The sequence below is a fragment of the Hipposideros armiger genome, unplaced genomic scaffold (genome assembly GCF_001890085.2).
Source record: "Hipposideros armiger isolate ML-2016 unplaced genomic scaffold, ASM189008v1 scaffold_426, whole genome shotgun sequence".
Classification (NCBI taxonomy): domain Eukaryota; kingdom Metazoa; phylum Chordata; class Mammalia; order Chiroptera; family Hipposideridae; genus Hipposideros; species Hipposideros armiger.
In genome coordinates, this window is record NW_017731776.1 from 1,110,031 (window position 1) to 1,124,659 (window position 14,629).

A 14,629-nucleotide genomic window follows, 5' to 3' on the forward strand; every position below is an offset into this window, starting at 1 on the left:
CCAACCATAAAATTATTTTCGTTGCTACTCTATAACTGTAATTTTGCTACTGTTATGAATCGTAATGTAAATATCTTTGTTTTCCGATGGTCTTAGGCGACCCCTGTGAAAGGGTCACGACCCACAGGTTGACAACCGCTGCTCCAGGGCCTCCACTAGTGGTCCTGGAGCTCCATTCCAGGGCAGAATCTGACACTCTAAACTCCAAGATTGTCAGTGCTAGATGGTACCTCAGGCTTGGTGGAGGTTTGACGTGTTGGGAAACTGAGGCCCACAGAGAGGGAGTGGCATACCTGATGTCACACAGGGAGCAGGTGGCAGACCCAGAGCCTGATTCCCAGGCTCCTGCTTCCCTGGGGTGCTGGGTTCTCCCAGCTTTGCTCCCCTTCCATCAGGGAGGAGGCTCCACCAATGCTGGCTGCCAAGGCCCAGGAAAACACATTTTTTCCCTCTGTCCTCACAGAGGAAGCAAAATGGCTCAGCAGCCAGAGAGGAGGCTATGCCAGTGGGTGGGCCGTCTGCAGGATGTCTCTGGAGTGGACTGGGGGGAGGGCGGGGGGCGGGGCAGAGAGGGGCCCTAGGAGGGTTTGTGGCTTCGGACTGGGCAAGGCAGCTGTCAATCAATACCCCAAGAGTAAGTTCATTCTTCATGCCTCCAAAAGAATGTTAGGAACCTATAGACCCTGGAGGTCGCTCTGCTGGCCTCAAAGGGAAGAAGCAGGGGTGTGTTGTGGGGACAGTGTGCTGGCTGGCACTGAAGAAAGAGCCCTGACCTGGGAGTCAGGACTCCTGGGTTCCAGCCCACCACTGCCACCAAACAGCTGCTCGGTTGTCTCAGTGACAAGAAGGTTAGATCAGCTACTGTCTCAGGCCCGAGGTCTAACCAGACTGGCCGAGGCAGCCTGCTGGGGTGGGGGGTGGGGGGGCCCAGACCCTTGGCTTCCAGCCTGGCAGCCCCTGGCCTAGGGTTGGAGGCTGAAAGTCTGAGGTTATCAGAAAGTTCCCCCTTCTTGAGACTTTCCCTCTGTGATTGCCTGACTTTGCTGAGCTAGGGCATTCCTGGGCAGACATGGGTGCCTCAGCTGGCATCCAGGATGTAGTTAAGGGGGCTGAGGCTAGAAGAGGAGAAGGAGGAAAGGAGAGAACAGGTTCAGAGCCTCCCTAGGGCTGAAAGTACTTAGAATCACAGCCAGCCGAGTGGGTGGGACCTTCAGCCATTATATAGAACAGGGGCTAGCCAACAGTTTCCACCTCTTGGGCTTACTTTGGAGGACTGTGTTGAGAAGGATTCTGAGGTTGTGTCCAAGCTCAGTGTAAAACAGCGCTGTGTTGAGAAAGATTTGGGGGCTGTGTCCAACCTCAGTTGGGAAAAAGTATTGGGGTTGATTAGTGATGTCTGTGTTGAGTGGCGGGAAGGATGATGGTGACACAGGCCAACCATTTGCCATTTCTGATCTTGTCTAAGTCTCTGTGTATTTTACACATTAATGCTATAATAATTGATCCCACTAACAAGTGAGGAAACCAAGGTCCAGAGAGGGAAAATGACTTGTCTGAGGGGCCAGGCCCGGCCTCTAAGGTTCTGCATCAGCCGTAGCACCCAGTGCTCAGTACCCAGCACCCAACAGGCTTTCAGTTAACGATGTGGGACGAGGCTTCCCCTCTCCCATCAGGTCTCTCTGTGTAGCCCAGACTGCCTGGGCATCACCTAACAACATCCAACTCTCTGAACAGCTGGCAAGGGGGCCTGGCTATCTGTATGTCATTTGCATATCCCTAGCAGACCCAACACAATTCTTGGCACATCAGAGCTGGGTGGCCTTGGGGACTGACAAGTCCAGCCTCCTCTTCACAGAGGTGGGGAAACACAGAGAGGGTGCCCTGTGAGGTCCACACTAGGACGAGGTGCGTGGCTCAGTGTGGCCTCGGTCCTGAGCTCCACCCCTTGTTAGCTGTGTGACCCTGGACTACTCTATTGACCTCTCTGGGCATTACTTCACAGGGTTGTTGGGAGAATCAGGATGATAACAGGGTGAAAGGGACCAGGATTCAGTCCTGGGGCCTTTACAGGTGTTCAGAATCCCTCCCGATTTGGGGGAAGGGAAAGGCAGTCACTCACCTGACTTCAGGCAAGAGATGCCCCTTTCTAGATCTTCCCCTCCCCTTGGGTAAAGTGAGGAGGCAGGGGCCTTTCCTGTGTGACCCTGGCAGGCCGGCAGGCCCGGAGATGCTGATAGCCTGACCCCTCCTGGACAGACAGCTATTCTCATAACCTTCCAGGTGCTCACTGACGGCTACCGATGGCTCCACCAACTCTGTGAGCAAGTATTTCCCACAAGATGGGAAAATGGAGACCCAGAGGGGTGGACTGGCTTGCCCAAGGTCACACAGCCTGGAGAAAACCTGGGCTTGACTCTTTATCCAGTGCTCCTTTCCTTGTTTCCCATGGCCTGCCTCGGGGCCAAGTGTCATGAGCACAGAACCCTCCTGCTCCCTTCCCCTCCTCCTGGCGTCTGTGTGCCAACCCTGCCATGCGGAGGCAAGGAGGCAGATGGAAAGCAGGAAGAACTGGAGATAGGGCTAGAAGGTTTTTCTCTCGATGATATTCAGCTGGGCTTGGGCTTGGTACTTGTTTCAGACACTGACAAGCTGGGTGACGGACAGTGTCAGAGACTGCACCCATCCACACCTCACCGGGCCCTGTTCCCTGCCATGCCCCGTGCTGGCAGCCTCAGCACCCAGAGCTGACTCAGCCTGGTTCCTGTCTGTGGACCTCCCTGTTTGGTGGGCAGACAAGGAAACGGACCATTACAGTGCAGGGGAGAAGAGCTGGGGTGGGCGGTGCCTAACAAGTCCAAGGGGTCAGGGAGGGCTTTCTGGAGGACGAGATGTCTACACCCGGGGCAGAGGACGAGGAGGAGTCTGCCAGATAAAGTAGGGAGACAAGTGTCACAGGGTGTGGGGCAGCCCGGAGGCAAGAGAGCGTGGGGTGAGAGGAAGTGAAAGAATTCCACGCGGCTGGAATGCAGAACGGAGGTGGGCAGTGGTGGCAGTGAGCCTGGGAGCCACACGGTGGGCCTGGACTCTGACCCCAGGATAGTAGGGAGCCATGGAAGGTCTGCATCTGGGTGATGACATGGTCAGGTTCACACGGTGGAAAGACCCTCTGGTCGCTGTGTGGAGATGAGCCGACATGCTGGGACCTCCCTAGGGCTGTGTGTGTTGGGGGAAGGTGGCCATTGAAGAGGCCAGTATTGCAGGGCAGGATTGGTGGAGGTGGTGTATGAGGGCCTCCAGGCGGTGTCTGTGAAAGGTCAGGGTCCTGACTTGGGACTCCCTGGGCCTCAATTTCACCCCAGCTACACCACAAGAAGGCTGGGTGGCTCTGAAGACCCTCCCAGCCCAAGGGCCGGGTGGCCGCTTCTACTGGGGATCTCTCAAAGTGCCAACTTCCCTTTCCTGTTCTACTCCTTGCTTCCGTCTGGCGTGTCAGACCCCTTGGCTGTGTGGGCTGCAAGAGCTAGGGGATTTCTAAGAAGCCCTGGACTGTCCCCACCTTGGCCTGAGTCACCCTGAGTCTCCAATAACCATTACACCAGCTTCTAGTATGTGCCAGGCGCTGCTCTAAGCACTGGGGGTAAGCAGTGGACAAGACAATTTCTCTGCTGTTGTGAGCTGGCACTCTGGTGGGGAGATAGACACTCAACAAATAAGTAAAATATATGTGGGTAATAATTATATATAGTGAGAAGTGCTACAGAGAAACGTGAGGTAGGAAAGGGAGACAGAGAATGTAAGAGAGAGAATCAGGGGTTAGGAATTCTAAAATGAGTGAGAATGCGAGATTTGAAGCGAGATCTGAAGGAAGTGAGGAAGCAAACTTTGTGGCTATGAAGGGGAAGAGGATGCCAGACAGAGGGAACAACCAGTGCAAAGGCCCTGGGGAGGACTGCGTGTGTGTGTGGGGGGGGGCAGGAGGTGAGGAAGAGTAAGGAGGCGGCTGTGGCTGGAGCAGAGTGAGGGAAGGGAGCGAAGGAGGTGCTAAAGTCAGAGGGGCGTTTGCTGAGGCCACAGCATGCAGTGCCTTGTGAGCCATTGTGATGACTTTGGCTGTAACCCGGATGAGACGGAAGCCATGGAAGGGTCATGAGAGAGGAATATCATGATCTAACTTAAACAGCCACCCTCTATCACCCATGGGGAAACTGAGGCACAGAGAGGTTAATTCAGGTGCCAGAATCCCACAGCTAGTGAGTGGGACGACCTCTGAAAGGCCTCAGTGTGTCTGGTGCCAAAGTCCATACACTCTCCATTTCTCCACAGTGTCTCTGAGAGACACCTGGGGCCCAGAATGGGTCAGAGGCCAGCCCCACAGACAACTCAAGGAGCCAGGGTCTGGACCCAGGCTTCACCCCCTGCTTTGCCCTATCAAACTGGGTATTGCTGGTGAGAACTGACGGGATGCTGTGTCTCAGACCACCCTCCCGCCCCGTTCTCCTTTGCTCCTCACCACTGTCACGTCTCCATGGGGATTATCAGAGGAGGAAACAGCCTAAGAATGGATGGGGGAGAAGAAGAGAGAGCCTGTGGACAGAGGACTGCTGCAAAGGGGGCTTTGAGAGACAGTCCCTTTACCGGCCCAGAGCAATGACCATTGGCCCCTAGAATGTACTCTCCATGTCTTTCCAGTGCCAAGCACTTGTCTGGCAAATAGTAGATGCTCAGTAAATGTTTGCTGAGTGAACATGGGGCTTTCAGGGGAGGCTGTGAGGGCCAAAGGGTCCCTCATCAGTCTAGGTATAGCTATCCTGTCTGCCCAGGGCAGTGCTGAATTTGCTCTAGGTGGCCCCCAGGTTGGGGAAGCTTTTCCAAAACAAGGGTCTGGATGAAGGAGGCCTGGGCAGGGGGAAAGGAGGGTACTGGTTATATTGTATATTGATGGGGTGCTGGTTGGATCTAGTGAAAAGTCACTGACTAGTGCACATGTGTTCTATGTACTTTTCTGTATGTAGGTTGTACTTTAATGAAACATTTTTATTTTTTAATAAAATACACATGTCTGGGCCCCATGGGTAAGAGGGGGGTCCATTCATTTGGTACATACTTATTGAGCACCTACTATGTGCCAGGCACTGATTTAGGCATATTCATGCAGTGGTAGGACAGGCAAGGCCTTGATCCTCATGGATGTACATTTTGGTGGAGGAGGGCTGGGAGGGAGAGGTAGACCATAAACAAGTCATCAAACATAAAATAATTGCAGAGGGTAAGTAAATGGGGTTATGTGACATGACACAAGGGGGTGTTTCAGCGGGACAGTTAGACCTCTCTGAAGAGATGTAATTGAACAAAGACCTAACTGATGAAGAGTCACTGTGGGGAGATGAAAGGGAAGAGAACAGCAAGTGCAAAGGCCCTAAGGCTGAAACGAGCCATTCCAAGAGGCCACTGGGGCTGGACCACTGGGGCTGAGAAAAGTATGAGATGAGTTCCAAGACAGCAGGGGCCTTGAATGCCAAGGTGGTGAGTTTGGATTTTATTCTACATGGGAAAAAAAGTGACCGTGGCCTCCTGTCTCCCGTAGGTCTCAGCCCAGAGGACACCTTCTGGAAACATGTCTGTGGATCCCTTATCCAGCAAAGCTCTGAAGGTGAGGAGGCAGCCCCTGTTGCCCCCAGTCCTTCCCCTCCCTCCCTCCTGCCCAGGCTGAGCTTCCCATCCCACTTCCCCTTCAGTACCTGGAATCCCCCAGAGCTGCTCGGCAGGCACCGGGCCTCACGAGGCCCCGAGAAGCTCGGGGCTGTGTACCCCGTGGGCAGGTCGCTTTCTTCTCCGGATCTGCTTCCCCATTAGGACAATGCCCACTAGGTTGCAGGACTTCAAAGGTGCTTTCCTGGGTTTCTTTGGCTGAGTCCTTGCCTGGTCGCTGGGTTAGAATTCGGGCCGAGCCCTGGGGTGGCTCCTTGTGTGTTCCGATCCCGGCTTGGCCTGGTTTCCTCTTAGGGATTCCTGCCCCACTTCGGGGACTTGCAGCAACTCCAGCCACCACCTCAGTGATTATGGTGGTGAAGGGGAAGGACTAGGGGTGGAGGGCGAGTCGTCGCCATCACCTGCTGAGTGCCAGGCCCAAGGCTCAGGGCCCACAGGCAAGGATGCGACCCTGGGCCTCAGTTGCCCCATGCGTTCGTTCACTGTGCTGCCCGCAGATCAAGCGCGAGCTGAGTGAGAACACTCCGCACCTGTCGGACGAGGCTCTGATGGGGCTGTCAGTGCGCGAGCTGAACCGGCACCTGCGCGGGCTCTCGGCCGAGGAGGTGACGCGGCTCAAGCAGCGGCGCCGCACGCTCAAGAATCGTGGCTATGCAGCCAGCTGTCGCGTGAAGCGCGTGTGCCAGAAGGAGGAGCTGCAGAAGCAGAAGTCGGAGCTGGAGCGCGAGGTGGACAAGCTGGCGCGCGAGAACGCCGCCATGCGCCTGGAGCTCGACGCGCTGCGCGGCAAGTGCGAGGCGCTGCAGGGCTTCGCGCGCTCTGTCGCCGCATCCCGCGGGCCCGCCGCACTCGTGGGCTCCTAGTGCCCACCGCCCAACGACCGTGCCCCATTCTCAAAACCACGCCCCTCCGACCCCAGCTCCCTTCCCAAAGTGCCTAAGCGCCACCTCNAGGGCTTCGCGCGCTCTGTCGCCGCATCCCGCGGCCCCGCCCCCGCCGCCTGCTCCTAGTGCCCACCGCCCAACGACCGTGCCCCATTCTCAAAACCACGCCCCTCCGACCCCAGCTCCCTTCCCAAAGTGCCTAAGCGCCACCTCTGTCCCCAGATGCCATTTCTCTGCAGCCGCCAACCCCAGTGGTGATCACACGTTCTCTCGCCAGAGCCTGTCTTCCTCGTGGGACCCGGAAACTGGGACCTAATGACCCTGGGAAGGGGCAAGTTTGGTGAGATAGGAGGTAGGGTGGGGTAGAGGTCTGGAGTCTCCCTTGGCTGAAAGGTCAGCCTTCCTAGATTGGATGGGATACAGAGTGGATCAGAGAAGAGCCATAGAGGACAAGAGAGCCACCCCTCATTTTGTAAACTGCTCAGATTGTGCCAGTGGCCCCTCCCCACCCTCCTGGAATTCAGGACTAGGTTTGGCCCTGGATGTGTCTTGTGGGGCTGCCCCATGGGAAGCTGATGCTCATACCTCTGCTTTAGTGCCTGAAGGTGACTGGCCTTCCAAAGCTGGGAGAGTCGTTAGAAATCACCTAGTGACGCCCACTTGGGGTGGGGATATGGGGGAGGTGGGGGCGGACAGGCCTCCAATGGATGAGTGAGACAGTGCCCAAGGCCACAGACCCTTAGTGGTTGAGCTGGAACTAAAAGCCGCGTCTTCCCACTGCTGCCCTGAAATCCCAGGCATGGTGTCAGGGGGACAGTGGACAGGGACTGAAAAAGGGTGGAAGGGCCTCCCTGGCTTGGGAGACGGCTCTCTGTGAGTCAGGGGGGTAAGTAGAGGGAGAGAGAAGGTGATTCAGGTGGAAGAGAGGGAAGGAGCTGGCCAGCCAAAGAGAGAGGGGACCAAGGAAGCGACCGATGTGGCAGGTGGGAAGAAGACGGATCCTGCAATCCTGCAGCCTGGTGTGCGGGTCCTTAAACGGGAAGGGTGCCATCTGTACCCCCGTGACTGTCCACTGTGGGGTGGGGGCTGACCACTGCCCCTGATTGTCGCCTGTTCTCCTGGGAAGCCCAGACGCACCTCTCCGTCCACACCGTATACAGCTGCCCTCCCCGCTGTCTATTTATTGCACGAATCTAAGTTATTATCCCCAGCCAGAGCTCTAGCGCCCACTCCCTGGGAAAAGTAGCTATGGCCCTGAGCTGGACTTTATATTTTATATCTGCAAATAAGTCACATTTTATCTTATATTTAGGGAAAGCCGGATGGCAACAACCACCACAAAATGTTTTATAAAAAATTGTCCGGCCCCCAGAATTTATTTATTTTCTGACTTACAGTAAGCGAGTTATCCTCCTTCTGTATTTTGTAGACTTTCTGAATAAAGTCAAGTTCTCTTTTTCCACAGTGAAGAAGTGTATGTCCTGAGCTGGATTTTTTTTGCGGGGTGGGGTGGGGTGGACGTAGGGGGTTCTAAATGAAGAGGCCTAAGGTGGAGTTCTGTTTTCAACCTCAGGCAAGACCCTCTGTTAGGTGGGAGGGTTAGCCTCAATTTGCAGCTAAAGTAACTGCACCATCACTAGCTCTTGCACAGGCTGGGGGTGGGGTGGAGGCAGGGACCGGAAGGGTGGCACTAAAACATCTGTCCTTCCATCTGAGTGCCTGGAGCCAAGGATCCTCCCTGGGGAAGGCAAAGGCGGGAGGACAATGAAATGTAGGGTTAAATTTTCTGGGCATCCCTTCGGTGAGTAAACAGTCCCGCCCAGAGAGGAAAATTCCCGGATTGAAGAGTAATCTCTCCAGCACTTTCACATTGAGGTCTGATTTTCTACAGCCAAGTAGAAAATACTTTCCTCATGTTCCGGAAGGCACAGGGAGGCGGGGACAGAAGTGGCTTCCTCAGTCCCAGCCTGCAGGCCTGAAACGCACCCCCGTGTCCCATCGTAGGCCCCAAATGCTCTGTAATCGCAGTGTGCTGGGGCTTCCAGGGCACCCTGAGAAGGATGGAGTGACTGTGCTGGTCTGGAAAATGGGGGGTTTGAATCCAAGTGTGCGTTTTCTTTCTAGCTGTGTGACAGTTGCCTTATTTAGCTTCTTGCAGCCTCAGTTTACCCATCTGTACAAGGAAGATACTCTGAGGGCATAGGTATGACAAAGCACTGGGGACCTGAGGGGCTGCAAGCTTGAACACGCAGAGTAAACGTTTACAAGAGCGCTCAGGACTGCGGTGAGGAGGGTTTCCGCGTGCCAGGCTATGGGTATGGAGATGGTGGGGGACTGGGAGAAGGTGCAGGATGTGGAAGTTGGGGAAGGGCCAAACCACATGGGTTGGCTTGGTCCACAGGCCTTTCTCCCCCTCAGGTGGCCCCCCTCCCCATCCTGAGCCCTGATTCTGAGATGCTGAGCTCAGGCCTGAAAAGGCAGCCGGAAACTGCGGGAGGGACTGAGCTGAGGCTGGGAATTTCCCCCACCCCCGCCACATTCCTTAGTGCCATGTCACTGCAACCAGGCTCCAGGCCAGGCCCTGAGAAGGCATGCGAAGGTGCCCTGCGTGGCCAGATACCTGGCCTGGTGAGCAGTGACCACAGCCCAGCAGGCCCTGGGTGGGCTCAGGGAGGCAGGAAGATAGGCTGGAAGAAATGAGGACCCCAGGAAATCTCTTCCACCCCCAGAGAGACACCTGCAGTAAGGGGGCTGCCAGTGGGCAGGCTCCACCTAGCTCATTGACAAAACAGGAACCGGGCATCAGCCCACTGCCCACACCAGCCCTGTAGGGTCAGGAGGCTGGGCTCCTTGCGACCAAGGCTACCACTGTATCCTGTTGGCCCATGGGGAGACGCTTTGTCCAGTGGGGGCCTGGGTCCCAATGTTAGTCCCTAGCAATATGAATCCCTGCCCACCACCACGAAACACCCCCAATACACCCACAGAGGTGGAAAGAGGAAGGAAAAAAACCTCACCCATAGACAGAAGAGATTTCAATACAATCTATATTATCTCATATATATATTTCTTTCTCATTTTATTTGCTCACTTCTGTCACGCATTTAAAATGTCACAGAGACCAAAATAGAGCGACTTTCTGTTGGAACTCATGGCAGTCATACACGAGATACAAAACTAGGGTACTCTGTGTTCTCATACATCATACAATTAATTTTTCAAGTATTTTTTATGTACAAAGAGCTACTCTATCGGGGGAGAAAAAGAAAAAAGAAAAAAGACAAGGTAGGTTATGCTTCCTAGGAAGGAGGGGTGGCTTGGTCAGGCACGAGTTCTCAGCCCCCATCTCCCCAGGGGCCGATGCTCCCTGCCCCTGAGCTAGAGGGCAAGTGCCAGGGCAACAGAGACCAGGGGCAGGGACTCGGCTGCATACTTTGGCCTGGAAGGAGAATCAGACTTGTGAAGAAATAACAGCGGGAACCGAGGTCGTCCTCAGACAGCCAGCACCTACCTGCTGCGTTCCTGGGCAGCTTGGTACCAGCCGGCCAGGCCCACCAGACAGGGGCCAGAGCTGGCTTCCAGTACCCCAGATTAAGGTGCACAACCACCCCTGATCCTGGGACCCCTCCCCCCACCACAGGCCTCTGTGCCCTCAGGCAACTGGCTTGGTCACAAGGGCCAAGTGCCCACCGAGACGACTGGGATGTAACCCCCGCACCCAACCCTCAGCACAGTTCATTCCAGGAGTGGCCAAAAGGAAGAAGATTCCAGTGACGCTCCAATGCCACAGGGCAGGGCCCTTCTCCATCACCCTATTCCCCGACCCAGGCTGCTGCAGCCCAAACCCAAATGGGGACAGGACATTCTGACTATGAACAAGCATCGTGTCTGTCTCCAGGCTCTTCCTAAGACAGTGGCCGGGGTAAGCCCAGCTTGCCAGGGGGCCCCGGCCCTGGGAGGCTCCAGGTATATGGGTGGGGAGGTGGGCAAGGGGAGGGGACTGGTGGTCCTGGCCACCCCTGAGGCCTGTCCAAGGCGCCTGGCCCAGCACTGCAGGATCCTGAGTGCCAGCAGCTTAACAGGGAGTCCCCAGGGAGTGTCTGGGACAGACTGAGGGCCTAGGGAGGGGGAGCTTTCATATGTGACTAAGGCACAGAAGAGACGGGCTAGGGGGCCAGACAAGGGAGGACACCAGGCCCTGGTAGGGAAGGGGCCACGGAGAGGAGCCTGCGCCGACTCCTCCCCGCTCCTGGCCCCCGGCTGCATGGCCCAGCCCTCCGTCCTCCCTCCCACAGGACTGTGTCCTCTGGAAGCTGCTCTGAAACATGGAGACTGACTCTTCCCCTGAAATGGGGGGGGAGAAGCCCCAGAGAGAGACCAGGACCCAGCAGAGGTTCTGATTGCTCAGCCTGGGAAGGAGGGTGGGAGCCCCTGACCCTTTGAACAGCCAAGAAGTAAGGATTCTGCCCAAAAATGCTCTCAAGAGGAAAGACCCCAAGTGAGGGGCAGTGTGGGCTGCTGGCTGTCCTCAGCAGGCCAGGAGGAAGGGGCGTGAGAGGCAGAGGTGCAGCCACAGAGAGGACACCCAGGGGCCCAGGGACCCCAGCTTGGAGAGGCCACATCAACAGAAGAGGGGCCCAGAGGCACCTGAGGACCCTTCCTAGTGGGACCGGTGGCTCTTGGTGTCTGGCTCTGATCCTTGCAGCATGCCAGGCAGGCCTGGGTCAGGAGGGGGTTCACAGAGAGCTGCATTGCCTCCTCCCTCCTGCCCAGGTGGAGGCTAATCTAGCATCAGACAAGAGGCGACAGGGGAGGGAGCAGGTGGCAAGAGCCCAGGTTGCTGTATTGCACGGTGTTTGGGGGTGGGGCTGAGAGTCTCCTCGGGGAGGGCAATGACCTGGGGGACAGGCTGAGAAGGCTGTGGCTGCTGGTCCACAACACAAGTGTCTGGGCCTAGGAGTCATTCCCAGCGTCCTCCGCCCCTCGCCTGGGCAGTGCAGACCTGGCCTTGTATAAATATTCCTGAAGGCTCGTCGGTGAGCCTGGGGCTGTCCCCTGGGCAGACAGCGGCTGGCTGTTCCTCTGGAAGCGATATGTGAGTGTCTCTGGTCCAATAAATTAAAGGGCGATGCCAATGCTGTGCCAGCCTGCCTCCTGGCCTGGACACAAGGCTGGAGGGGCACAGCTGCCCTGGGCCAAGGCGCCGAGCCTCCCCCGAAGCGGCACACTTAGAACTCATCGTCGGAGCTAAGCAGGAGAGTCTTCTCGTTGTCACGAGCGCCACTGAGGCTGTGGGAACGCGAGAGGCCGTGGGCGCTACTGCGCCAGGTGGGCCCCGGCTCCAGGGTGGACTGCTGTGTGTACTGCTGGTAGGCGGGCGAGAAGTTGTGGATGGCATCCTGCACGATGTCATGCGGGTTCATGGTCTCCTTGAGGCTGCTGGAGATGCTCTTCATGGGAGCGCAGCGGCCTGCAAGGTAGGAGGTGGGGTGAGGGGGCTGGGCAGAGGGAGGCGACGTGGCTCAGCTGGCCCCTGGTCCTGAGATGCACCCCTACCCCAGGGCTATGTCATCCAACCACCCCCTCTGGACAGAGAACGGGGCACTGGACACGAGAAGGCGCAGGCAAAGACACGGCTCCTCTGGCTGGGGCACAGAGCAGAGAGCACCCCCGAAGGGAGGAGAGGTAAGAGCCACTGGGGAGGGGGCCTGGGGTGCAGACTGGCACCCTGCAGGCCATGAGCCTGGAATGCCCCAGGGAGGCCAGGCCAGGCTGGGCATAGACTGAAGACGGGGAGTGTTGAGGAAGGGGGCCTGGGAGCCAGGGGTGCTAGCCCTGTCCCCTCTCCTGGGGGCATGGCCCAGGGACCCCACTCCATCAGGACAGCTGCAGGGGCGTGGACCCAGTGGAGCCGACACCTTCACGGGCCCTGCTCTGAGAGCGGGCGCCACCTGCCAAGATGAGCTTCCTCCTAATTCCCTCTCTGATGAACCCTCCCCATGGGCTCAGGCCACAAAACCGAGAGGTGAGGGATGAGCCCGGCTCGCACCCAGGTCTTCAGATTCAAACGTGCCTGCTCTTTCCACCTTCCCATCCTCCGAGGTACGGAACAGACTACTTGCCCCTGGTTTCCCATTAACAAGAGCTATGCCCCAGAACCAAGCGGGAAATATTCCAGAACAAAGACAGACCAGGACACAAGCAGGCCAGCTCTTTGGAGGGCAGCCCTTGGCGGGCAGGTGCTCTGAGCTCTACCACCCAGGGGTGTCCATGGGGGAGGAGAGAGGGACACAGAGAAGGAGCTAGGGAGAGAGGCATGCCGGTTACCGTGACCAGGACTGATGTGCAGGACAGACGTGCAGACCGAGAGCAAAACCTACCGTAAGGGCCATATGTTGGCACTGCCCGCAGCCAAACCCAGGGCAAAAGCAGGGCAGGGGGAGAGGGAGAGAAGCAGGAGAAATAGAGAAGACAAGAGACAGCTGAGTGAACACCACGTGCCCACCACCGAGGCCAGCACACACCACGCGCCCTGCCACCCCCACAACTCCCCACCACCGGCCCTACCGGCCCACCCGCCCCGGCATCCCTAGCTGCCCCTCAGGGCCCGGGTGGAACATCTACCTACAGATGACTTCCTGTGGCGTTCCCACTGTCTTTGGTGGAGGACCAACAGCAGACACCCAGGACAACGGTCGGAGTTCTTCCTCTGCCTCTAAGTCAGGACCCCCACCCCCATTTGTCTTTAGGTTTGACTGGAATTGCTAAGCCTGTGCGTGGTGCTCTACAACACTTCACAGACAGGAAATCGAGGCTGGGGTGGGGCTTTGAGGGTTTCTTGTGATCACACCGGAGAGCCAGCTCTGTACCCACACCTGACTGGAGCGCTGAGAGGGGCTGGGTGTCATGGTTAGTGGGTACATGACCGGCCAGGACCAGCACAGAGCGGGCAAGAAGCAGCAGCTTGTGCTGGCTGGACTGGGGTCCCTGCTAGAGCTGTACAGCCGGGGGTGGACGTGTCTGGAGGGCCGTGGGCGGGAAGACAGCCCAGGCGTCTGCTGAAAGCCTCTGCAGGGCCACCATGTGCAGAAATGTTTCCTTAAACCATTTTAAACCCTCCCAGGCTCCAGGTACAAAAGTGATTGTCCCAAGGGCACAGGGTCTGTCACCACCAGATCCAAGGGATATCGTCCTCAACATCAGGTGTTCACTGGATCCTTCCAGGGGGCCTCGTGGGAAGCATGGGGGACACCAGCTGGCAGTGGTGAGCCGTGGCCAGCAGTGCCTGGCACTGAGTAGGTGTGCCGTCAAAAATGGAAGAAGTGCCTACAGCCCCCAGCAAGTGTGTTTGGAGAACACCGTCGGGCGCTTAGTGAAGAGGCCCCGAGTACAACTCAGCCCATGCCTCCAGCAGCCACAGAGGCATTTCAAGGCCTCCTCCCAAACAGGGAAAGAACGTGGCAGTGGTGGTGGGGGTCGAGGAGTCCCTCGGTGCCCTCGCCCACTGACACATGGTGCCCCTATACTCTGCTCAGTTCACAGTTCTGGGGGGCCTATGGCAGGTGCCAGGGGAGTGAGATCCAGCCTCCAGCCACGTGCGAAGGGAGCTGGCAGCGGCTGCGCTCCTGCGTGGATGTGTTAAGACCAGGAGGGTTCCCCTCCTAAGCCCTCCTGCCTCCTGTCATTTCAGGCATCCCCAGCCTCCTCTTCCTGTCCCCCTCAGATATCCCCTCCCTGCCAGCAGCAGCCAGAGGCAGCCCCCACCCCCAACCCCGGGGAGCTCTGAAAGCACACCCTGCCAGGCCCAAGCCCAGACCAATTATTGCAGAATCTATGAGGGTGGGGCCCAGACACAGGACTTTTAAGACTTGGGGCGTTCTCATGTATAACTGTTCTAACAGAGGCAGATCAGCAGGTATAAAGGGAAGCTGTTAAAAGCTATTACCATCCGTGTCTGTTTCTGAGAAGTAATCAGGTTAAAAAAAAAACAACTTTAAAGACACGAGAATTGCAGGGTAAGATATAACTGTTTGAGG

General features: G+C 57.0%; 2 protein-coding genes across 5 annotated transcripts in view; one reads left to right on the forward strand and one right to left on the reverse strand.

Annotated features, from left to right (window-relative positions):
• Positions 1-6,563, forward strand: part of MAFF (MAF bZIP transcription factor F) — a gene marked incomplete at its 3' end in the record, with an annotated part of 27,596 nt that extends 21,033 nt beyond the window's left edge. Inside the window, exons 2-3 of the mRNA XM_019664569.1 lie at positions 5,585-5,650; positions 6,207-6,563. Coding sequence (XP_019520114.1) covers positions 5,615-5,650; positions 6,207-6,563 — 393 coding nt within the window. The remainder of the gene's footprint in view (positions 1-5,584; positions 5,651-6,206) is intronic.
• A 3,059-nt stretch (positions 6,564-9,622) lies between these two features.
• The window catches only part of TMEM184B (transmembrane protein 184B), a 62,174-nt gene continuing 57,167 nt past the window's right edge, over positions 9,623-14,629 (reverse strand). For 3 of the 4 annotated variants that reach the window (XM_019664606.1, XM_019664607.1, XM_019664608.1), the window contains 2 exons: positions 12,974-12,994; positions 9,623-12,063 (listed from right to left, as the gene is read on the reverse strand). In XM_019664606.1, the coding sequence (XP_019520151.1) occupies positions 11,822-12,063; positions 12,974-12,994 (263 nt within the window). In that variant the 3' untranslated portion in view covers positions 9,623-11,821. The remainder of the gene's footprint in view (positions 12,064-12,973; positions 12,995-14,629) is intronic. The other variant, XM_019664605.1, reaches the window with a different exon arrangement.